The sequence below is a fragment of the Jaculus jaculus genome, chromosome 8 (assembly GCF_020740685.1).
Source record: "Jaculus jaculus isolate mJacJac1 chromosome 8, mJacJac1.mat.Y.cur, whole genome shotgun sequence".
NCBI lineage: Eukaryota > Metazoa > Chordata > Mammalia > Rodentia > Dipodidae > Jaculus > Jaculus jaculus.
In genome coordinates, this window is record NC_059109.1 from 72,925,481 (window position 1) to 72,950,457 (window position 24,977).

The following is a 24,977-nucleotide window of genomic DNA, read 5'->3' on the forward strand; positions in this document are numbered from 1 at the left end:
CTCAAAAAGCCAAAACAGGGCTGGAAAGGTGGCTTAGCAATTAAGGCACTTGACTGATAAGCTTAAGGGCCCACGTTTGACTCTCTAGGTACCACATAATCCAGATGCACAGGGTGAGACACAAGCATGCAAAGTCACACATGCACACAAGGTGGTGCATATGTCTGGGGTTTGACTTCAGAGCTTGGAGGCCCTGGCATGCCAATTCTCTCCTTCCATCTCTCTCTTTCTCTCTCGCACTCTTTCTCTCATGAAAAAAGAAAGCCGGGTGTGGTGGCGCATGCCTTTAATCCCAGCACTTGGGAGGCAGAGGTAGGATTGCCCTGAGTTCGAGGCCACCCTGAGACTCCATAGTGAATTCCAGGTCAGCCTGGGCTAGAGTGAGACTCTACCTCAAAAAAACCAAAAAAAAAAAAAAAAAAAATCAAAACAAGAAAATGTGAAAAAAAAGTATATCAGCAATGGGCTAGGGAGATGGCTCTGCAGTTAAGAGACCAGGTTGTACAAGCATGAAGACCTGATTTTGACCCCCAGTACACACATTAAAAAATAATAAAATAGGGGCTGGAGAGATAGCTTAGCAGTTAAGGCACATGCCTGCAAAGTCTAAAGACCCAGGTATGCTTCTCCAGTTCCCACGTAAGCCAGATGCACATGATGGCACATATGTCTGGAGTTCATTTGCAGTAGCTAGAGGATTTGCACCCATTCTCCCTCTCTCTCTCTCTAATAATAAATAAAAATAAAATCTTTAAAAAAATAAATTAGCTGGGTGTGGTGGCTCATGCCTTTAATCCCAGCACTCAGAAGGCAGAGGTAGGAGGATTGCCATGAGTTCAAGGCCACCCTGAGATGACAGAGTTAATTCCAGGTCAGCCTGGACCAGAGTGAGACCCTACCTCGAAAAACCAAAATAAATAAATAAATATATATATAAATAAATAAATTAAATAGGGCTGGAGAGAGACTTAGTGGTTAAAGCGCTTGCCTGCAAAGCCAAAGGACCCAGGTTTGATTGCCCAGGACCCATGTAATACCAGATGCACAAAGTGGCACATGCATCTGGAGTTCCATTTCCAGTGCCTGGAGGCCCCGGTGCACCCTTCTCTCCCTCCCCACTACCTCTTTCTAATAAATAAAATAATTGCAGAAGAGGTGGCAGAAAGAATCTAAGAGCCAAAGGAAGGGTTGGACTCTTTACAACGTGCTCCTCCGGACACAAAATGGTCCAGTTATCCATGACCTCACAGTGCCTGACACTACCTACACAATACCATCATAATAGGAAGAAAAGATGACAGCAAAATAAGAGAGAGACTGATTGAGAAGGGGAGGGGATATGATGGAGGGTAGAATTTCAAAGGGGAAAGTGGGGGAGGGAATTATCATGGGATATTGTTTACTATTATGGAAGTTGTCAATAAAAAAAATTAATTTAAAAATAAGTAAGTAAAATAAAATAACCTCCTCCCTGTAGACAACTGGAAAAAGCTATGCTGCATGCAGTTCAATGGGAGAGAGAGAAATCACCAGTGAAGATACTCAACAGTGGACACTGCCAAGCCTTAAATTTGGCCAGTCAGGCCAAATAAGCCAACAGGTAGAATAGTGGCATGTCTGTTATGGAAGAAACCAATACCTTTGTAATTGGACTGGAGGCCCACTCCACAGGAGGGAATACATGCCTGATGCTGAAAACCTGTAATGGGGGAAGGCATGTGTCCTAGGGGTGTAACATCTGCTGGTATCCAGCTAAATGTATATAATATACTCACCAAACTGCCCAGGAAGCACATTTCTTAATGTTCATACCCACATATTAATGCTATTTGCAGTTTTGTTTAGAGAAGATTCTCTTGTCAGATGGCAGTGACCTAGGGAAGACTCAGATGGTACCACAGTGCTAAGAAGTGACAGAGGGGCTGGAGAGATGGCTTAGCGGTTAAGTGCTTGCCTGTGAAGCCTAAGGACCCCGGTTCGAGGCTCGGTTCCCCAGGTCCCACGTTAGCCAGATGCACAAGGGGGTGCATGCGTCGTTTGCAGAGGCTGGAAGCCCTGGCGCGCCCATTCTCTTTTTCTCCCTCTATCCATCTTTCTCTCTGTGTCTGTTGCTCTCAAATAAATAAATAGAAAATACTGTTTAAAAAAAAAAAAAAGAAATGACAGAGGAGTGCTCAGCACTGAAATATCTCTATCTTCCAAGGTTCAGGGTCCACCATGGAAAAGGTGGCAGAAAGAATTTAAGAGCCAAAGGAAGGGTAGGACTCCTTACACCGTGCTCCCCCTAGACACAAAATGGCCTGGATATCCATGACCCCACAGTGCCTGACACTACCCACAGAAAACCATTGTAATAGGAGGAAAAGATAGTGACATCAAAATGAAAGACTGATTGAGAGGGGGAGGAGATATGATGGAAAGTGGATTTGTGAAGGAGACGCTGGGGAAGGAGAGGGAATTATCATGGTTTAATGTCTATAATTGTGGAAGTTGTCAATTAAAAAAATGAGAAAAAATAACCAAAAATAAATAAATAAAATTAAGGCCAGGAGTAGCCACACATACTTGTAACTCCAGGCGTGGTGAGTGTGGGGTGGGAGGGCAAAAACAGGAGAATCCCTGGGACTTACTATCAAGCTCGTACAACAAAATCTACAGATCTCCAAGTTCATTGAAAGGCTTTGGCTCAAGGATATAAGGCAAAAGAACAACAGTGGAGGATACACTTTGCATATATGCAATGGGGTGCACACTTGCACACACATGTGCATACACCACACACAGGCTCACAAAAGTTAATTTTAAAACTATCAGGAAATACCTTTTTCAAAGTATATTTATATTAGGACTTAACACCTGATATATATTGAGGTTTTTATTTATTTATTTTGGTTTTTCTAGGTAGGGTCTCACTCTAGCCCAGGCTGACCTGGAACTCATGATGTAGTCTCAGGGTGGCCTCAAACTCAGCGATTCTCTTACCTCTGCCTCCCGAGTGCTGGGATTAAAAGCATGTGCTACCATGCCTAGTTTTTTTTATATATATATTTTTTATTAGTAGTATTCTTTTCTTAGAATACTATTGATACCACCAACTAAACCTAAAGAATTGATTCCCAGAATGACTCAATGCAATTCCATTTTGCATCAAGTTCTTGAGCCTTATGTATGCTTCCTTAAATTATTTACCACACTATGCCACAACAACATTCAATTGAAATCCTTCTATTGTAAGACAAAGAAGTTCCCTTTTAGGCAAGAAAACTCCTACAATAATATTGAAAAATACAAGGATGTTATGCTACAAACTATCAAATACAACACATATATATATGTACAAACATACGTATATATGTATATACATATAGAAATTGGGTCATGTGCAAATTTATGAAAATCTTGAAAAGTACTTATGAAAATCTTGAAAAGTGCAGTATTAACTAGAGGAAGTCACAGAAAGTATTCCTTTACTCATGGGTTAAGATCCTTGTGGTATTAGCTATTAAAACAAACCAGGTATTTGTCACTTGTGGTGTTTGTTGGCTGGTTCCCTGCTGTCTGCTGCTTTTGTGTGTGTGCAGCTGGTGCTGGTGTTTTGTTGTGGTGGTTTTTCCTCTCTACTTGGATTTATGGATGTTATTTTCCCCTGGATCTGTGAGTTTGAAATAAATCCTTTCCTCCTATTTAAAAAAAAAGAAGAAGAAGCTGGGCACGATGGCACATGCCTTTAATGCCAGCACTCAGGAGGCAGAGGTAGGATGATCGCCATGAGTTCAAGGCCACCCTGAGACTCCATAGTGAATTCCAGGTCAGCCTGAGCAAGAGCAAAACCCTATCTCAAAAAAAAAAAAAAAAAAAAAGAAGAAGAAGAAGAAAAATCAAAATATTCCTACTCTTCCATGAAAAACTACCTTACTATTTATAAATAAGGTGGACTTTATTCTACAAAATCATGCCTTCGAGGCTGGAAAGCAACTATCTAAATAACACATTCTCTGGGAAAATGTTTCCCTAGCTTACTAAACTGACAAGGTGTTTCAATATTAATGGTACAAATATTCATAACACTACTAACCACACTTGGTATGTCTATTGCTCCTCACTCCTTCAACTAATATGTTCTCTGCAAAGAATTGTGTGAAGAACTTCTGAAAGATTTTGCAGACTTGTCACAAATATTCCATGTCTCCCATACAACACACTTGATGTGGGGGCATTTTTGTATTTCCTGCTTCTAATTCTGTCTGGCTTATCCTCTCACAACCTTCCATGAGAGCGTAATAGTCACTTCATCACTTGCATGTCTGCCTTGTGTGTTTTCCGATGTATACGAAGCCCTGAGTTCCAACAGAAGGATTTTCCACATTCAGAGCATTTCCAGGGTTTCTCTCCCGTATGAACTCTCTGATGTTCACTAAGGGAAGACTTCTGAGTAAAGGCTTTTCCACATTCATCACACTTAAATGGTTTCTCCCCAGAATGACTTTTCTGGTGTATCTGAAGAGATGCCTTCCTGGGATAGGCTTTTTCACACTCATTGCATTCATACGGCTTTGCTGCTGAGTGAGTTCTCTGGTGTATAATTAACTGTGATTTTCCACAGAAAGCTCTCTCACACAAGCTACATTCGTAGGGTCTCTCTCCTGTGTGTATCCTTCTGTGTATGACGAGGTACGACTTGCTGCTAAAAGCCTTTCCACACTCACTGCAAACATAGGGCTTCTCTCCTGCATGGGCTCTCAGGTGAGCAGTGAGCTGCTCCTTCCGGCCAAAGGCTTTGCCACACTCAGTGCACTGGTAAGGGTTGTTTCCAGTATGAACTCCTTGGTGAACAATAAGTTGTGTCTTCATGTTAAAGGCTTTTCCACAGTCACTACATTGAAAAGGTTTCTCCCCGGTATGCATTCTTATGTGAACAAGAAGGTAAGACTTACTCTTGAAGGCCTTCCCACATTCTTTGCACTTATGAGGTTTGACTCCTGTGTGAGTTCTCTGATGTACAACAAATGGGGATTTCAAACTAAATGCTTTCCCACATTCACTGCATTCATATGGTTTCACTCCTGTGTGACTTCTCTGGTGTAAAATAAGCTGAGATTTCCAACTATAGGCTTTCCCACATTCACTGCAACAATAGGGCTTCCCTCCTATGTGAATTTCCTGGTGGACAATGAGTTGTGATCTAAAAGAGAAGACTTTCCCACATTCACTACAGGAATAGGGCTTTTCTCCTGTGTGAACTCTCTGATGTGCATTAAGATTTGACTTGGCACTGAAGGCTCTTTCACATTTAGTGCATTCATATGGTCTCTCTCCTGTATGAATTCTGAGATGCACAACAAGCTGTGATTTACACCGAAAAGCTTTCCCACATTCATTACACACACAGTTTTTCTCTATGCCATGACTTCTTTGATGATTCAGAAAATATGATTCCTTGTAACTATGAAATTCATCAAGATTCTTTCCTATATAAGTTCTGCTTGAACTTGAGTTTTGTGTCAAACTTTTCCCATTAGTGGTACTCTTATAGAGTTTCTGTCTTGAAGAAGTATGGGTTCTGCTCAGGTGATTTCCAAACATTTTACAAGCATATTTTCTCTGAACACTTTCAAGCTCATCTTGATTTTTCTGGCACCACTTTTTCCAGACTTCTAGAAGAGGGGGGAAAAAAAATCTTCAGTTCTGATATGGAATTAAAGAGCTTTAAAAATAAATTTAGGGATCTGAAGAGATGGCTTAGTGGTTAAGTGCTTGCCTGTGAAGCCTAAGGATCCCAGTTCAAGGCTCGATTCCCCAGGACCCACGTTAGCCAGATGCACAAGGGGGCGCATGCATCTGGAGTTCGTTTGCAGTGGCTGGAAGCCCTGGCCCACCCATTCTCTCTCTCTCTCTCCCCCTCTTTCTCTCTCTGTCTGTCGCTCTCAAATAAATAAACAAAAAAAAAATTTAAAAATAAATAAATTTAGGGGAATACTTCCAGGTAAGATAGCTGCATAGGAGTCACACCAAACTAGCCTAGGGAGGGATTTAAATAAAACCACAGCAAAATACACTTTTCTTCCAAAAAGTGAAGGTGTATAGGTTTTTTTTGTTGTTGTTGTTTCTTTTTTTTTTTTTTTTTTTTTGAGACAGAGGGAGGGGAGGGAGAGAGAGAGAGAGAGAGGGGAAGGACACACCAGGACCTCTAGCCACTGCAAACAAACTCCAGATGCATGTGCCACCATATGCATCTGGCTTATGTGGGACCTGGAGAATCAAACTTGGGTCCTTAAGCTTTGCAGGCAAGCACCTTAACCACTAAGCCATTTCTCCAGCGGGTGTATAGGTGTTTATGAGCCACAACAGAGAAGCAGAAGAAACCAAGATCTACCAGAAAGGAGGAAAACAGCCAGAATCCCACAGAGGCACTTGTGGCTTGCCCAGCTCAGCACCCAGCTGCAGGAACAATGACCAAACAGGGGATTTTCCAAACCTCATCAAACCTGAAGGGGAGACAGCACAGATCAGCAAAGGAGCTGCTGAAAGGGATACAGGTGGGACCAGCTGAGCAGTTCCAGTACAACTCCAGGCTTCTTGCACTCTTGGTAGGGCATCCAGCACAGCTGATCAGAGCACCAGCTCCACGGCACAACATGGATAGAGGTGGGCACTCAGCATTGGTGAGATTGGAAGTTACCCCAAAAGATAACGAGGCCAACTGACAAAAAAGCAGGTACATAGGCCTGCACTGGAAATGCTAATCTCTCTTTCCATGTCAGGGCAGATTATGGGTTACATATTCATTGTTGGCTTTACCATTTTCAATTAAGCTGTATTTGGAGGTTGGCTATTGTTGCCTTTGATGCTTTCAGATGTACCGGGCCTTTGTGTTTTTCTTCTGTCATTATTGGGGGCAGGGTCTGATTCAGACCCAGGCTGACCTGGAACCCATTTCAGAACAGAAATCTCAACCTCCCAACTGACAGGATTAAGGATGTAAAGCAACACACACCTTTAAGGATTTTGGCTTTAGATGGTTATCTGTTTCATTCCCCACACTTGCATACTATGTGTTGGTTTTTATTGAATGTTTATACTGCTCAGTTGAATTTTAGAATTTTGCCAGTATATTGTTCCACCCAGCCCACTACAATACTTGAATAGCAGGCAGAATCAACACCTAGAATTGCTTCTGCAGTTGGGTTGGGGTACAAGAGCTACACTTGGCACCTTAAACTCTTCCCTGAAGGTACATAAAGTTGGATTTCCAAGTCTAAGAGCACCACAGATAATTAGAAAACCCAAGCATCAAATCAACTCAGGATGCAAAAATCACTACATTATAATACAAGAAAGAAACACAAAGAATCAAGACAATACAACCCCACCAAAAATTATAAATCCATCAGAAATGACCCCCAATAGACACTTTTAGATGAAATACCTGACAAAGATTTGAAAAAAATAATTTTATCTATACTCAAAGGAATCAAAGAAGAAAATGAAGGAATTAAAGAAGAAAACAAACTCCTAAAAGAATTCCCACCCACCTACTTTAAAAGGTTATTTTTTTGTTACTTTGTTTCTTGAGACATGTTCTCAAGCTAACCTAGAACTCAACTCTTAGCCCAGGCAAGCCTTGAATTTCTATCAGCACTGCTACTTCAGACTCCTCAGTGCTGAGAATAGAAGCATGAGTGACCATGTCCAACTTGAAAACAATGCTTTAAAATGGTTTTTAAAATATACTTGCACTTAAATGATTTTATAACTCAATTTTATGTTCCCAATTCTTTCACATCAGAATTTTTTTACTACAAGATTTCCCTTGTAAACAGGAGGTGTGAGAGATAAGAGGTTAATGTGCTTCAAAGCCTAACACCCCTAATTTGATTACCCAGTTCCCAGTTAGAGCCAGATACACAAAGTGGTACACACATCTGGAGTTCATTTGCAGAAGCTGGAGGCCTTGCCCACCCGTATTCATCTTCTCTCTCTCTCCCTCTCTCTCTCTTTTTCTCTTTTCAATATCTCTCCTACTTGCAAATAAAGAAAAAAAAATTTTTTTAAAGCCAGATGTATAAAGGGAAAAGAAAGGAAGGGAGGAGGATACTTAATAGGTTGATATTGTATATATGTAAGTACAATGATTGTAATGGGGAGGTAATATGATGCAGAATGTAATTTCAAAGGGGAAAGTGTGGGGGTGGGGAGGGAGGGAATTACCATGGGACTTTTTTTATAATCATGGAAAATGTTAAAGAAAAATTTAAAAATTAAAAAAAAAAAGAATATATATATTTTAGACATGTTAAAAAAAATATATGTGGTAGCACATGCATTTAATCCCAGCACTCAGGAGGCAGAGATAGAAGGATCACCATCAGTTCAAGTCCACCCTGAGACTACATAGTGGATTACAGGTTAGCCTGGGATAGAGTGAAATCCTACTTCTAAAAACCAAAAATTTAAAAAAAAAAAAAATTAATATAAGACATTTAGGTAAGGGAACCAAAAAGAAAAGAAAACCAAGCTGGACCTGGTTGAGCAAACATAAAGTGCCAGCATTTGGGAGGTTGTGGCAGGAGTAGCTGCTTGGGCTACACTCAAAGACCTTGTCTCAAAAAAACAGTTGTTATTGCTTCAAGGTAAGGTCTCATTCCAGTCCAGGCTGACCTGGAACTCACTCTGTAGTATAGTCCTTCTACCTCTGCCTCCCAATAACTGGGTCTAAAGGGGTGTGTTATCATGCTCAACCCACAACTTGTAATTTGAGAGTACATTTTTTAATATGTATGTGTATGGTATGTATATGTGCATATGTGAATGTATATATAGTATGTATGTAGTACATAGAATATATTAATTTTTAATTATTTGTAAACAGAAAAAGAGAAAATGGACTCAACAGGGCCTCTTACCATTGCAAATGAACTCCAGATGCATGCACTCTGTGCATCTGGCTCTATGTGAGTACTAGGGAATTGCACCTGGGCCATCAGGCTTTGCAAGAAAGTACCATTAAGTACCACTGAGCCATCTCTCAAGCCCCCAAACACTTTTTTTGAATTGCATTTTTTATTTTTACTTGTGTGTATGTACATCAGGGTCTTGTGCTGCTGCAAGAGAATGCCAGACCAGCTTTATGTGGATGGCTAGTAAATTGTATCTGGATCGCAAAGTGTGCAAGCTAGCACCTTTAATCAGTGAACCATTTCCCAGTGTTGATTTCTATTTTTTTTTAATATTTTCATTTATTTATTTGCAAGCAGAGATAGATCAAAGAAAGACACAAGAAAGAATGGGTTTATCAAGGCCTTTAGCCACTGCAAACAAACTCCAGATGCAATGTGCCACTTTGTGCATCTGGCTTTATGTGGGTAATGAGGAATCAAACCCAGATCTTTAGGTTTTGTAGGCAAGCACCTTAACCACTGAGCCATCTCTCCAACCCAGTTTCAATTTTTTACTCATGTTAGATCAGTGATTTAAGATACATGTTCATTTTCCCAGACTGATGATTAAATACTTGTGAAAACAAATCTAGTGTAACACCAAAAGAGAAGATGAGAGATCTCTAATATGGTTAAGAATGAACTAAAAAGGAGGTAATACTGTTTTAGTCTGAGTAACAATTAGGGACACAAGTGTTTCAACACATTCTTCTTCGACAAACAAAATACCAACAGAAACAGAAGCAACAAAAAGATTGCCAAGCCTAGATGTGCACCAACAGTTTTATTAAAATGGAGAAACCTCCATGTGTGGTGACACATGCCTTTAATCCCAGCACTCCAGAGGAAGAAGTAGGAGGATTGCCAGGGGCCACCCTGAGACTACAGAATGAATTCCAGGTCAGACTGGACTAGAGTGAGACCTTACTTCAAAAAAGAAACCCCAGGGCTGGAGAGATGGCTTAGCGGTTAAGCGCTTGCCTGTGAAGTCTAAGGACCCCAGTTCGAGGCTCGGTTCCCCAGGTCCCACGTTAGCCAGATGCACAAGGAGGCGCACGCGTCTGGAGTTCGTTTGCAGAGGCTGGAGGCCCTGGCGCGCCCATTCTCTCTCTCTCCCTCTATCTGTCTTTCTCTCTGTGTCTGTTGCTCTCAAATAAATAAATTAAAAAGAAAGAAAGAAACCCCAAAAGGGAAGGGGAACCATGGAGGAATGGTAACTGTAGAAGAAAATGCTTTCTTATTTCTGATACCAGATTGAAGTCTGAGAAATACAGGAGACCTCTCTTACAGGAAAATAAAACCCAAGAACAAGTGCAGAAGAAAAAGAGGAGACGTTTCAATTTTAGTGTTGCAATAATGGGGGGGAAGACTTAAATTTTTCAGAATGGAAGAGCTTTTCCATAGTTACAAAACAGAAAAGGAGGGCTGGGCATGGCAGCACACACCTTTAAACCTAGCACTGGGGAGGCTGAAGTAAGAGGATCACAGTGTGTTTGGGGCCAGCCTGAGATAACAGTGAATTCCAGGCCAGCCTAGGCTAGAGTGAGAAAACCAAAAAACAAAAACAAACAAACAAAAAAACAGAGAAGGATAGCCTACCAGAGAGATGGGAAGGCATGTAAAATTAACCAGTGATATTATAAGATGGGGAGGCGGTGGGGGGGGGGGCGTTGGATAAGGTCTAAGCAGTATGTATGCGGAAAGCAAAACAGAAACGGAAAGTAAAAGAGCATAAGCCACACCAAAAAAGAGGAAATTCTCTGAAGGACTTACTAACCATGAAAAATAAGAAAACCAACCCAGAAAGCAGGCTCTGTTGAAAGAGGAGCACTTCCACCTGTGAGTTGAGAGAGGAAGGAGAGCCAATATTTAAACTAACAGTGACTTTTTTTTTTTTTAACTTTTTGATGTAAGAAGCTAGTACATGGTCTCAGACTGAGTCAGATGCACCAGTTTTAGTTCAAAAACTTTCAAGAGTTTCTATGCAACATGCAGCACCAGTACCAAGCCCTGAACAAACAGCTGATTACCTTTATACCTCATACCTTTCTGGTTCTCACTCACCCACCTGGACATTTTGTCTGGGTGGACATTTTGGCATTTACTATCCATGGTTCTTCTTCTTGCTCCAACTTGAAGATTAAGTCAGGTTTGGTACCATGATAACCTGTGAACAGAAAATCAGAGAGCTAAGCAGTGGGGTGCATGCCTTTAATTCCAGCACTCAAGAGACAAGAGGTAGGAGGATCACAGAGAGTTCGTGGCCACCCTGAACTTGCACAGTGAATTCCAGGTTAGCCTGGGCTAGAGTGGAATCTTACCTTGGGGGGAAAAAAAGAAAGAAGGAGAAAAATCAGAAAGTGAGCCAGGCATGGTAGTACATGCCTTTAATCCCAGCACTTGGGAGGCAGAGGTAGGAGGGCTGCTATGAGGTCGAGGATTGCCATGAATTCAAGTACAGCCTGAGACTACAGACTAAGTTTCTGGTGAGCCTGGGCTAAAGAGACACCCTACCTTGGGAAAAAAAAAAAAAAAGGAAAAGCCAGGCATGGTGGTGCTTGCCTTTAATCCCAGCACTCAGGAGCAGAGTTAGAAGGATTGCCATGAGTTCAAGGCCACCTTGAGATTACATAGTGAATTCCAGGTCAGCCTGAGCTAGAGTGAGACCCTACCTCGGGAAAAAAAAAAAAAAAAAAAAAAAAAAAAAGCCAGGCATGGTGGCACATGCCTTTAACCCCAGCACTTGGGAGACAGAGGTAGGATTACTATGAGTTCAAGGCCACCCTGAGACTACAGAGTGAATCCTAAATCAGCCTGGGCTACATTGAAACCCTATCTCGAAAAAAAGAAAAAAGAAAAAAGGAAGGAACGAAATCAGAAGGGGGCTGGCAAGATGGCTCAGCGGTTAAGGCACTTGCCTGCTCAGCCTAAGGACCCAGGTTCAATTCCCCAGGACCCAGGTAAAGCCAGATGCACAAGGTGGCACTTACGTCTGAAGTTCATTTTTAGCAGCTGAAGGCCCTGGTGTGCCCATTCTCTCTATAGATGATTCTCTATTTCTCTCAAATAAATAAAAATTTTAAAAAGAAAAGGAAAGAAAATCAAAAGGGGGCTGGAGAGATGGCTCAGCACTTAAGGCACTTGTCTATAAAGCCTAAGAACCTAGGTTTGATTCCCTAGTACCCACATAAAGCCAGATGCACAAGGCGGCACATGTGTCTGGAGTTTGTAGTGGCCAGAGGCCCCGGCATGCCCATTCTCCCCCCACCCCCTCACTGTTTCTCTCTGGTTGCAAATAAAAAGGAAAAGAGAACCAAATAGGACTAAGAACACCTACTTTTCAAGTTCATAAGCACTGAGCACTTTACAGTTTCAAAGTGGGTCAACAAAAGAAAAAAAGATGGCAACTTATGACTCCCAGCTTAGTTAATAGAGATCCTGAACTCACCCACAGATAACAGGTTGCTGTAGTTTTCCAGAGTCACCTCCCTGTACAGGTGCCTTTGTGCAGAGTCCATCAGCTGCCATTCTTCCCAGGACAACTCCACATATACATCTTTGAATGACAATCCCTGTAATAGTATACACTGCATTACAATGAGATGTATTCAAAGGTGGCATGGAAAGGATACAGAGGAAATAGAAAAAGAAAAACAGTCCTTTACAGCTCTGAATTTACTCTGTAAAAGAATTAAAAATCATTCTGGGAGCTGGGCACTCAGAAGGTAGAGGTAGGAGAGTCACTGTGAATTTGAGTCCTCCCTGAGACTACACAGCGAATACCAGGTCAGCCTGGGTTACAGTGAAACCCTACCTCCAAAAACAAAAAAAAAAAAAAAAAAAAGATCATGCTGGGTATGGCAGTGTACACCTTTAAATCCAACACTCAAGAGGCAGAGGTAGGAGGATCAACATGAGTTTGAGGTCAGTCTGGGACTACAGAGTGAGTTCCAGGCCAACCTGAGCTAAACTGAGACCACAACTTGGAACAAAAAAATCAGTCAGACATGGTGGCATACACCTTTAATCACAGCACTCAGGAGGCTGAGGCAGGAGAATCACCCTGAGCTGGGTACCAGCCTGAGATTACATAGTGAATTCCAGGTCAACCTTGGCTACAGGAAGACCTTACCTCAAAAAACCAAAACAAAAGAAAGAAAGAAAAGATCCACCAGGCTAAGAAGATGACTCAGTAAGTAAAATGCTCACAAAAGCATGAGAATTTCCAGTACCCACATAAAAAGGCCTAGTATGAGGCTGGAGAAATGGCTTAGCAATTAAGGCACTTGCTTGCCCAGGACCCACATAAGCCAGATGCACAAGGTAACACATGCATCTGGAGTTCATCTGCAGTAGCTACAGGCCCTGGCACACCATTCTCTCTCTCTCTTTCTCTATCTATCAGGCTCTATCTCTCTAAAATTAATTAATTAATAAATTAATTAACAAAATAGGTCAGGGGAAGAGATTGAGTAAAGGAAAGGTGGAGGGAGGGCTAATCAAAATCTAAGAGGATATAAATAAATCATATAGAATCCTCCGTTTTTGGACAATGGAACACTCAGGAGCCGTAAAAGATGAAATCAGTAAAACAAAATGGTAAATGTAAATGTTTTTCTTCCAACACGTTTTAATTTTTTTTTTACAACCATGAACTAAAATCACAACTAGCTACTAGATATAGGTATGATGCTGCCAGATGAGAATAAAAGAAAATCAAAGTGTACAGCATAAGAAAACTTCTTTTATATGGAAAAATTCAAGACACCAACTTTAGATGTTAGTTTAAAGAATAAAGATCAGTGTACCTATGAACAATTTAAAGGTAACCACTATCAAAAGCCAACAATAAAAAAAAAAAAACATTAAAAAGGAGGGAGAGAGATAAGTGAATAATTTCAAAAACAATGAAAAAGAGAAGCCATGGATGGTAGCTCATATCCAAAATTCTGGTACTAGTGAGGCTGAAGTAAGTAAACAAGTATGAGTTTGAGGTCAGCCTGAGCTACAGAGTGAGTTACAAGTCAACCTAGGCTAGAGTGAAACCCTGCCTCAAACCAAAAAAAAAAAAAGTATCATAAGACGGAATATGTTCAATCCAACAAATCAATAGAAAGAAGAAATCATGATTATGTAGAAATATGAAACACAAAACATGATAGCATTCATAATTATAAATATTATATTAATTAATATGATACACCCCAAAGCCCATCCCCAACAACAACACACCCTCTCCAGCAAGGCTCCACCTCCCAAAATGCCACCAGCTGGAGACCAAGCATTCAGAACACATGAGCTTAAAGCACATCAGATTCAAATCAGCACAGGAAAGGAGGAGGAAGGGAGAGTAGCAGGGAGGGAGGGGAAGGGATAGAGGAAGAAAGAAAAGGGAGAGAGGGAGGAAGGAGAAAGCAAAAAAGAAAAGAAAAACAGAAGACAAAAAAGAAAGGCAGAAGAAAGAAAACAAAAAGAGAAAAACAAGGAAGGGAAAGAAAAAAGAATGAAATCAGGCATGTGGTACACATGTATATACTCAGCACTTAGGAGCCTGAGGCAGGAGGATGATTGAGGCCAGTCTGAGCTACATAGTGAGACTCTCTCTGTCTTAAACAAAAGAAGGTACTATACATCTCAGACAGTAAAGCAATTACCTTGCAATCAAGAGGCCTTGAGTTCAATCCATAGGGACCACATAAATGGGACAGGCATGGTGGCTTGCCTTCAATCCTAGCACTTGGGAGGCAGAGGTAGAAGAAGCTCTGTGAGTTCAAGGCCAGCCTGATTTTTACACAGTGATTCCAGGACTGGAGAGATGCAAACAAGCCGGGCGTGGTGGCACATGCCTTTAATCCCAGCACTTGGGGATTAGCAGTTAAAGTGCTTGCCTACAAAACCTAACAACCAGAGTTTGAATCCTCAGTACCCATATAAAGCTATATACACATAGTGAATTCCAGGTCAGCCTGGGCTAGAGCAAGACCTACCTCAAAGAACTGGGGGGGGGGGGCAGGAACCCACATAAACAAGCTGGGGAGATGGCTCAGAAGTTAAAGGCACTTGTTAGCAAACCCCAGGTTCAATTCCCAGTACCCACATAAATACAGATGTACAATGTGGTACATGAGTCTGGAATTCATTTGCTGCAGCAGGAGGCCCTGGCATGCTAATTCTCTCTTATTCTCATTTCTCTCTCTAAAATAAAATAAAATGTAAAAAGAACCCACATAAAATAGTGGGGCACAGTAGAGCACACTTGTAATCTCAGTACTAGAGAGGCAGAGATCCATGATAGAAATTAGGAGCAAACTACCCTCATTTGGTAGGTAGGCAGTGAGCATTACAGATCCAAGAAGAGTATCACCAATAAAAAATGCAGACAAGCTGGGCATGGAGGTGTGTGCCTTTAATCCCAGCACTAGGGCGGCAAAACTAGGCGGATCACTGTGAGTTCAAGGCCACCCTGAGACCACATAGTGAACTCCAGGTCAACCCGAGCTACAGTGAGACCCTACCTCAAAAAAAAAAAAAAAAAGCAGATAAAATAAATAAACCAGGAATACTGACACAAACCTTTAATCCAAGCACTTGGGAGGCAGAGATAGGATTGCTATGTGGTCGAGGACACCCTGAGACTACATAGTGAATCCAGGTAGCCTGGGCTAAAGCAAGACCCTACCTCAAAAAAAAACAATGCAAATGCAAGATAATTTCATTGAAATTCTCAGGAAAGCTTGCAGTTGACAAGGTCAACCTGGGCTAGAGTGAGACCCTACCAGGACCAAAAAAAAAAAAAAAGGTGGGGAAGGGCCTGACAAACAACACGTGAAGTTGTACTTGTCTCAACACACAGGTATATGAATACCAACACACACACAGTATTGGGTGTTGCTGGCTTAAGAGTTTGCATTTTTGGCTAATTTGCAATCATGGTGCAATACAGAATGACATTCATTTTTTTTAATCCACAGTTTTATTTTGTCATAATAAATAATTACTTTTCCAATATGAAGTGAAAAAAAAAAGAGTTTGCATTAAGCTGAGCATAGTGGTGCACGCCTTCAATCACTTGGGAGGCAAAGGTAGGAGGATCGCTGAGTGAGAGGCCACCCTGAGACTACATAGTGAATCCAGGTAGCCTGGGCTAAAGCAAGATCCTACCTCAAAAAAAAAAAAAAAAAAATGCAAGATGATTTCATTGAAAGGAATTCTCAGGAACGGTTGCAGTTGACAAGGTCAACTACTGAAGGCACCAGACACCCAAATACCCCAAGAAGCATTTCAGGAGGCCCGGAAATTCGGGGGCATCCAGTGCGGGTGTGACTGAGGGGGCACACTCGCCCATCGGCGGTGTGGAGTCGCCTCCTAGAAGTGACCCTACTTACCCAACACGAAGCTGTCTGGGACCTGGCGGGCAGGCGGTGACTGCGAGGTTGCACGGGTTGCAGACCGCGGCCCCGCTTGTCCCCAGCCCGGGCTGCCCGGGAACTGGGTGAGAGGAGATCGCGCCGCCCGGAGCCCTGACACGCCGCACCGGGCCGGTCAGGACAGGTCCGCATTGGTCCCACGAGGAGCGGGTCTCAGGTTCCGGCCGTGGAGTCCACAGAACGGGTCCACGACAGCCACCGAACCAGCGGCTCCCGCGCGCCGCGACCCGCAGGCTCGCAGAGCGGCCAGCGGCAGGGCGGAAGAGCGTCCTGCGCGGCTCAGACACGCCGGAAGCAGCCTCACTTCCCAGAATGCCGCGCGAGGAGGGCCCTCCTCCGCTCTCGCCAACCGCTGTGAGGCCGCTCCAACGGCCAGCCGGTCTTCACCGCTGCCCGTGACGGAGCGAACAATTGCAGACACAAAGGGAGTGCCGTAGAATGCCGGGGACACGAAGTTGAAGGCTGGAAGGATGTCTTAGCCGTCAAGGCGCTTGCCTGAGAAGCCTAACAACTCACGTTCAGTTTCCCAGGACCCACGTAAACCTGATGCGCGAAGTGGCGCGTGCGTCTGGAGTTCCTTTGCAGGGCCCTGATGTGCCCATTCTCTTATTATCGCTCACTCTCAAAATATTTTTTAAAAGTTGCGGTTTACAAGATTGCGTACGCTTTTCACTATCTGTGTAACAAATCATATAGTAAGTAGCTAACTTCATTAAAGGAGAAACTAGAGAGGCTGGGGAAATGGCTCAACAGTTAACGCCTGTGCTTGCAGAGCCTACGAGTCTGGATTCCGTTTCCTAGTACCCAAGTAAAGCCAGATGCACAGCGTTGTACATGTGTCTGGAGTTGGTTTGAGCATCTTTACATGGGTATTGAGGAATCGAGCCCACACTATCAAACTTTGCAGGCAGTACATTTACCAAGCCATATCTGCAGCCACTTTTCAGAATTTCTAGCAGAACATTTTTTTTCTTTCAAAAAAGTACAGTAGGGCTGGAGAGATGGCTTAGCAGTTAAGGTGCTTGCCTACAAAGCCAAAGGACCCAGAACACATGTGGTGCTAGATGTACAAGGTGGCAAGTGCATGCATCTGGAGTTCATTTGCAGTGGCTGGAGGCACTGTCATGCCCATTCTATCTGCCTCTCCTCCCCCCACACCTTTCTCAAATAAATATTTTTTTAAAAAATTTTAGGTTCAGTAAATTTTTCTTTTTTATAAAAAAACCTAAGCTACAAACATTTTCACAGTTCTTTAGATCCACGATTCACTTTTTTCTATCTTTCTCTTCTTTTTAAAATTTAACTTTATTTTATTTATTCATTTATTTTTGTTTTGTTTTGGTTTTGGTTTTGGTTTTGGTTTTTTTCAAGGCAGGGTATTCCTCTAGCTTAGGCTGGCCTGAAATTCACTATGCCTTTCCAAGCTGGCCATAAACTCATAATGATCCTCCTGCCTCTGCCTCCCTAGTACTGGAATTAAAGGCATGTGCCCAACAACATCCAGGATTAAAGAAAGTGTAGGCAAGGGCTGGATAGATGGCTTAGCTGTTAAGGCCCTTGCCTATGAAGCCTAAGGACCCATGTTCAATCTCTCTGCAGATCCCACTTAAGCCAGATGCAAGGGCAAGGTCACACATGTGCACTAGGTGGTGAAAGCCTCTGAAGTTTGATTGTAGTGGCTCAGGCCAGCACACACCAATTCTTTTTCTGTCTCTTTCTCTCTCATGCAGATAAAGGCTCTCACTATCACTCTGGGAGGTGGGGCAGGTGGAGAGATGGCTTGGCGGTTAAGGTAGGGTACTTGCCTGCAAAGCCAAAGGACCTCGGTTTGATTCCCCAGTACCCATGTAAGCCAGATGCACAGGGTGGTGTATGCATCTGAAGTTTGTTTACAGTAGCTGGAAGCCCTGGGACACCCATTCTCTCTCCCTCTCTCTCTCTCTCTCTTTCTCTCTCTCTCTCTCTCTCTCTCTGCCTCTTTCCCTCTCTCAAATAATAAATAAATACAAATAAAAAAGAAAGAAAGAAAGTGCAGGCAAATTGAGCCTAAGAGCCAGGTATGGTGGCATACACCTTTAATCCCAGCACTGAGGAGGCCAAGGTCAGAAGATTGCTGTGTGTTCAAGATCACCCTGAGACTACATAGTAAATTCCAGGTCAACCTGGGATAGAGTGAGAAACTACATCAAAAAAGAAAAGAAAAAGCTTCCAGTTAAGATGGCAGAGTAGGAACCATGCCAGAAAAAAAAACACTCTTCTACTAAAAAGCAAGATGTATAAGAAATTATCAAGTGCAGAAGAGTAGGAGAGATTCAGAGCATCTAAAGCCCACAGAAGCAAGCAGAATCGGCTCCAGCAGCGGCGGAACTTCACAGTGCCTGACATTACCTACACAAAACCGTCATAACAGGAGGAAAAGATCATGACATCAAAATAAAAGAGAGATTGATTGAGAGGGGGTATATGATGGAAAATGGAGTTTCAAAGAGGAAAGTAGGGGACAGGAGGGCATTACCATGGGATATTTTTTATAATCATGGAAGTTGTTAATTTAAAAAAATTGAAAATAAAAAAAGGCTAGAGAGATGGTTTAGCAGTTAAGGTGCTTGCCTGTGAAACCTAAGGACCCAGATTCGATTCCCCAGTACCCACATAAGCCAGATGCATATGGTGGTACATATGTCTGGAGTTTGTTTGCCTCTTCCCCATTCTCTCTCTCTCTCAAATAAATCAATGAAATATAAGAAATCATTGTCTGTAAAATAAATGAATAAATAAACAAACAAAAAAGAGACTAATTGAGAAGGGGAGGAGACATGATGGAGAGTGGAATTTCAAAGGGGAAAGTGGGGAGAGGGAGGGAATTACCATGGGATATTGTTTACAATTATGGAAGTTGTCAATTAAAAAATAAACCTTTTAAAAGCAAAAGGAAAAGGGCAGCCATTCTCTCGCCTTCTTTCTCCCTCCCACTCTCTCTGTCTCTCAAATAAATAAATAAATTTTAAAAATTATTTAAGCCAGGCTTAATGGTGCATGCCTTTAATCCCAGCAATTGGGAGGCAGAGGTAGGAGGTTTGCCTTGAGTTCAAGGCCACCCTGAGACTACATAGCAAATTCCAGGTCAGCCTGAGCTACAGTGAGACCCTACCTTGAAACCCCCCACAAAAAAGAAATATTTTAAAGTGTGTTTATTTGGGCTGGGAAGATGGCTCAGTCGTCAAAGACAGTTGTTTGTAAAGCATGCTGGCCCAGGTTTAATTCCTCAGTATTTACGTACAGCCAGATGCACAGAGACTCATGTGTCTGGCATTTGTTTGCAGTGGCAAGAGGCCCTGGCCTCATTCATTCTTTCTTTTGTTTTTTTTAAATTATTTATTTATTTGACAGAGAGAGAGAATGGGCATGGCAGCCACGGCAAAAGAACTCCAGACACATATGACCCCTAGAGCATCTGGCTAACATGGGTCCTGGGGAATTGAACCTGGGTCTTTTGGCTTTGCAGGAAAACATGCCTTAACCACTAAGCCATCCCTCCAGCCCTCGTTCATTTTTTCTTAATCATTTATTCTTATTCTCTCTTAGTGTCTTCCATCTCAAATAAATAGACATACTTTTTAAAAAAAAATTGTCTGGCATGGTGGTACACACCTTTAATCCCAGCACTCAGGAAGCAGGGATAGAAGGATTGCTGTAAGTTCGAGGCCAGCCTGAGACTACATAGTGAATTCCAGGTGTGTCTGGTCTAGGGCAACACCGTACCTCAAAAAAATTATTTGCACCTGGTGTGTGTGCGTGTGCGCGTGTGTGTGTGTGTGTGTGTGTGTGTGTACACACCAAGGTCATTTGCCACTGCAAACAAAGGTCAAATGTTTGTGCCACTTTTGCAAATGGCAGCAGTATATAGGCAAAAGCAGAAAGTAGCACCTTCTAGTGCAGACTTCAGGTATCAGAACCCTAAACTCTTGGCAGTGGCCAGTGTCACAGGTTTTAATCTAGGATGAGACTTTTGGACATAAAATCTTGACAGATCTCTGGGATTCTGGCAACCAGGGTGTTGTAGTCAGTTTCATGTTGCTGGGATGAACATCCAAACCAGTTTATGGGGGAAGAGGTTTATTTTAAACTTACAGATCCAGGAGGAAGTTCCATACATGGTGGAAGAAGCTGCTTCCATACATCCAAACAGAGGAAACAGCCAGCAAAAATCAAAAGCAGCAAGCATAAACCTGCAACAAGAAGGGACCTCAAACCTCTCTGCATACCTTTGGGCTGGACCCCAGGCCCTCAGTGACACTTCCTGCAGCCAGAGGGATGGAGATCCAAGTTACAAGCTTTAATAAAACACCTGAGTATATGTGGGATTTACATTCAAACTACCACACAGAACCTAAAGGTTCTCCTCTCTAGCACCTTTTAATCTTGGCACTCTGTTATTTTTTCGTAATGTGTCTCTGTACTTTCTCATCCTTTCTTCTTCCTGTCCTGGCTGCTCACAAATTGTTAAACTGCTGTTTCAGCTCACAGCTAGAGTCCTGTAGGACTGTGTTTGAGAACCAGGGTATAAGGCAAGGCATTCACCATTGCTTTGGAGCTGGGGCCTCAGTAACAAATATGATTGCTCATATTATAGTGTCTGTCACCACTAGGAAGGCAGGATTATTCCCAGGCTAATCAGACTGCCACCATTTCTTTAGCTTTCAAACAGAAGGAAGAGCTGCCACTGCTATTGCCTAGACTATACTACAAAGCCACAACCCAAGACATAGAAAATGGTCCCCAGACATGAGCCAAGCTGTTGAGCAGTCTGGTGCTGGTGATTGAAAGCTGAACATGAGCTGCCAGAATCACCACGGCTTATAGACCTGCACCTACCACTCTCTACTCTTCCTCTCTTTATGTTACTACACTATTGGTACAGGTTCTGAGAGCAATGAAGTCTTTCTCAGCTCTGGTTAAGCTTACTTTAGGGTTTGGTTTAGGGCTTACAGTGCTGGACACTCACTCAACAGTTATTGGAACTGCTCAAGCCAGTGGTTCTCTCAAGTCCCATTGTCTTACAACCTGGCAAGAATTGACAGGTGTTGATAAAGTACAAGGGCAAATTAAGAAAAGCTTTTTTCTTAGAAAGTAAAACAGAAAGCTCCCAGGCTGAAGGAGAGGTGTTGAGCTTGTAACCCACTTGGTGACTTTATTTACTGATTGACTGATTTGAGAGAGAGAGAGTATGGCCATACCAGGACCTCCACACACTGCAAAAAAAACTCCAGACTTGTGCATCTGGCTTTACATGGGTACTGGGGAATTGAATCCTGTCAGTGCTGGTAGAGTTTATAAACAAGCACATAACTGTTGATACATCTCTCCAGGTCAGACTAAGTGTTCTTCTGCCCTCAGAGATATAAACCGTGCATCAGGTCAGTGTGGATTAGATTGATTACTTTGAATGTAGATGGGGGAAACAAGGCACCATGTTAGAGTGGCCTATTTTGGCTATTTTTTAATGTATATGGGAGCTCTTGACAAAAAGAAACAAAGGCACAAGGATTGGTGGTCAGATGACATCTTGGTGAGTCAAGGCTTTTTGGAATTCAGTTCTCTGACTCTATTCTCTAGACTTGTCATTGGTGATATTTTGGTGCCTGTAACACTAACTACCTACAAAATTGGGACTAACTTATGCCTAGTTCCTATCACAGAAAGAAATAGGCAAGGAAACACCACACTGAGACATGCTATTACTGAGCCTCAAGCTATAACACCAAGGGAACCAGCAGAAGAAAGTATCTCCCAGAAAACTCACAAAGTGAACCTGCTCTTGGGTATACTTCTAAGGCCCAAGAAGGGATGTTTGGCCCAATCACAGGCTTTTGTTTAAAGAAATCACAGCCTTTTCTTTGAGCCAATCACAATCTTCACAATACAAATTATAGTCTTTGTGATTTATGTTTTTGGACCAATCATAGTCTGTGTCTTAGCACCAGTCAACAGTAGTCATTCCAGAAAGGGAACTAAAGAAGAGAAAAATAATAAACATCTGCATCAGGTTGCTCAGCACCCTTGAGCCTATGTGACATTATACTATGCCTCCTCTGTAGCCTACTTCCTTCCCCTCTCCCCTCTGCCCTGTAAGCAATTATGGTAAATTCTGCCTGTTAGGACAGTAATCTGTGCTTAACAAGTTCAAAGTAATAATCAAAATATGTGTAGCAAAAAAAAAAATGTGTATCAAGCCAGGCACAGTGGTGCATACTTTTCATTCCAGCACTTGGAAGGCAGAGGTAAGAGGATTTCTGTGAGTTTGAAGCCAGCCTGGAACTACAGAGTGAATTTCAGGTCAGCCTGGGTTAAAATAAGACCCCACCTCAACAAAAAACAAAACAAGTGTGTGAGTGTCTCATTGGAACTGAGAAGATCACTCAGTGGTTAAAAGCACTTACTTGTAAAGCCTGTTGGTCCATTTTCAATTCCTCAGTACTCACATAAAGCACATAACTGGGGAACAATTATCATGCTTTATCATAAACATAATTTACTTATCACTTCACACCTGACAACTATACTAATGACATTCTAAGTTAAAAAACACATGGCCAGCAAGGCCACTGAGAAATCTTGCTGGACCTGAGCTGATAACCTCCTCCATGTAGACCAGCTGACAGAAAGCTGGAAGAAGCGATTCTGCATGCAGTTCAATGGGAGAAAGAGAAATCACCAGTGGACACTGCAAGCCTTATAATTGGCCAGCCAGGACAAATGAGCCAACGGGTGCAATAGTGGCACATCTATTATGGGGGAAACCAACTGCCCTCTAATTGGACTGCAGGCCCACTCCATGGGAAGGGAATACATCCCTGATACTGAAAACTTAAAACAGGGGTAGACATGAGCCCTAGGTGTGTAAGGTCTGCTGTTGTCTGGCCAAATGTATATACTATGCTTATCAAACTGCCCAGTAAGCACTTCTGTTAATGTTCACACCCTTATATTAATGCTACTCTCACTTTTGGTTGAGAATCTTCTCTTTTCAGATGGCAGTGACTTTGGGACAACTCAGAAGGTATTATGGTGATGGAAAGAAATGACCACAGTGCTCAGTACTGCAATATCTGTATCACACTTTCCAAGGCTCAGGGTCTAATGTGGAAGAGGTGGCAGAAAGAATGTAAGAGCCAAAGGAAGGGCAGGACTCCATACAACATGCGCCCTCCAGACACAAAATGGCCTGGATATCCATGACCTCACAGAGGAGGAAAAGATCAAGACATCAAAAATAAAAGAGAGACTGATTGAGATGGGGAAGGGGTATGATGGAGAGTGGAGTTTCAAAGGGGTAAGTGAGGGGAGGGAGAGTATTACCATGGGGTATTTTTTATAATCATGGAAGTTGTTAATAAAAAATTTAAAAAAATTAAAAAAATCATGGCCAGGTGGAGTGGTGCACGCCTTTAATCCCAGCACTCAGGAGGCAGAGGCAGGAGCAGTGCTATAAATTCAAGGCCAGCCTGAGACTACATCATGAAATCCTGAGCAAGACTCTACCTCAAAAAATCAAAAACATTAAAAATATAAAAAAATAAAACCACACAAACCATTTCTAGCTACTAAGGCATGAGGATCTAGTGGTCCCACCCAGCAAGAAAATAAGGCCTTTGACTAGAGACCGTGTAATGATTGAGAAGATCATGAACTGTATTTGGGAGAATCTACAGCTGCTGGTGGACAGGCCCAGCAACACCTACTGCTTCAGGCTGCACATCGATTGGGTGTACTATGTGAGTGAGAACATCCTGAAGCTGGCTGCCAATATCTCAGGGAATAAACTGGTACCACTGGGGACTGGCTTTTGAAAATTCACCAAGACCCACAAGTTCCACTTGCATGTTTCAGCTCTGGATTACCTCACTCCTTATGCCAAGTATAAAGTATGGATAAAGCCTGGAGCAGAGCAGTCTTTCCTGTATGGAAACCATGTATTAAAATCTGATCTGGTTGGAATCACTGAAAACACATGTCAGTACCAGCGAGTGGTGGTATACTCCATGGCATACATTCCTTTGGGTTTTATGGTGGCAGCAAAGTTAACACAAGACTGCAGGAAAGTAGACTCCTATGGCAATTGTGATATTTCATCAAGCAGACGTTGGAGAATACATACATCAGGAAGGAGCACTGACTTAAAACAAAGTCATCAAGAACTTTGACTTGTGTAGAAGGGCCTGGCTTTGTTTCCTGTGTGCAAATGTCATCATGTTGAATTATGTGAGAACTTTGACCTCCAAGGAGATTTCTTAATTTAATATTCTATTGCTGACAAGTGTAAGCTGGATTCTTTCTATACAGAAGTGGCTCAAAAGTACCATTTCAGTCCCTCCAGAGGCAGATGTAGAGGCAGGAGGATGATGATGCAAGGCCAGCTTGGGTTATACCAGGCTAGCCTAGCTACATAATGAGGCCCTGCTTCAAATGAAGGTAAGAAAAGTGGGGTCTCATATCTTTTTGTGTGACTGAATAGAATATTTTTTTGTTTATTTTATTTTTTTAACTTATTTGAGAGATACAGGAAGAGGGAGAAAGACTCAGAGAGAGAGAAAGAAAGAGAGAATGGGTGTGC

The 24,977-nt window shown here is 42.4% G+C and overlaps 1 protein-coding gene and 1 pseudogene across 3 annotated transcripts; one reads left to right on the plus strand and one right to left on the minus strand.

Moving 5' to 3' along the window:
- Positions 1 to 4,086: 4,086 nt before the first annotated feature.
- Znf26 (zinc finger protein 26) lies at positions 4,087 to 16,564 on the minus strand. 3 transcript variants are annotated; one of them, XM_004672357.2, is made up of 4 exons: positions 16,322 to 16,564; positions 12,385 to 12,508; positions 11,005 to 11,103; positions 4,087 to 5,654 (listed from the first exon to the last, which is right to left on the minus strand). In XM_004672357.2, the coding sequence occupies exons 1-4, from the start codon at positions 16,493 to 16,495 to the stop codon at positions 4,285 to 4,287; spliced, it is 1,767 nt and encodes a 588-aa protein (XP_004672414.2). In that variant the 5' UTR covers positions 16,496 to 16,564; the 3' UTR covers positions 4,087 to 4,284. The 3 variants fall into 3 exon arrangements, with proteins under 3 accessions (XP_004672414.2, XP_045012706.1, XP_045012705.1); XM_045156771.1 differs by lacking the exon at positions 16,322 to 16,564 and having other exon boundaries at positions 10,982 to 11,103; positions 12,385 to 12,505; XM_045156770.1 differs by lacking the exon at positions 16,322 to 16,564 and having other exon boundaries at positions 10,967 to 11,103; positions 12,385 to 12,505.
- Positions 16,565 to 16,675: 111 nt separating this feature from the next.
- Positions 16,676 to 24,544, plus strand: LOC101604636 (annotated as a pseudogene).
- The last annotated feature ends 433 nt before the right edge of the window (positions 24,545 to 24,977 follow it).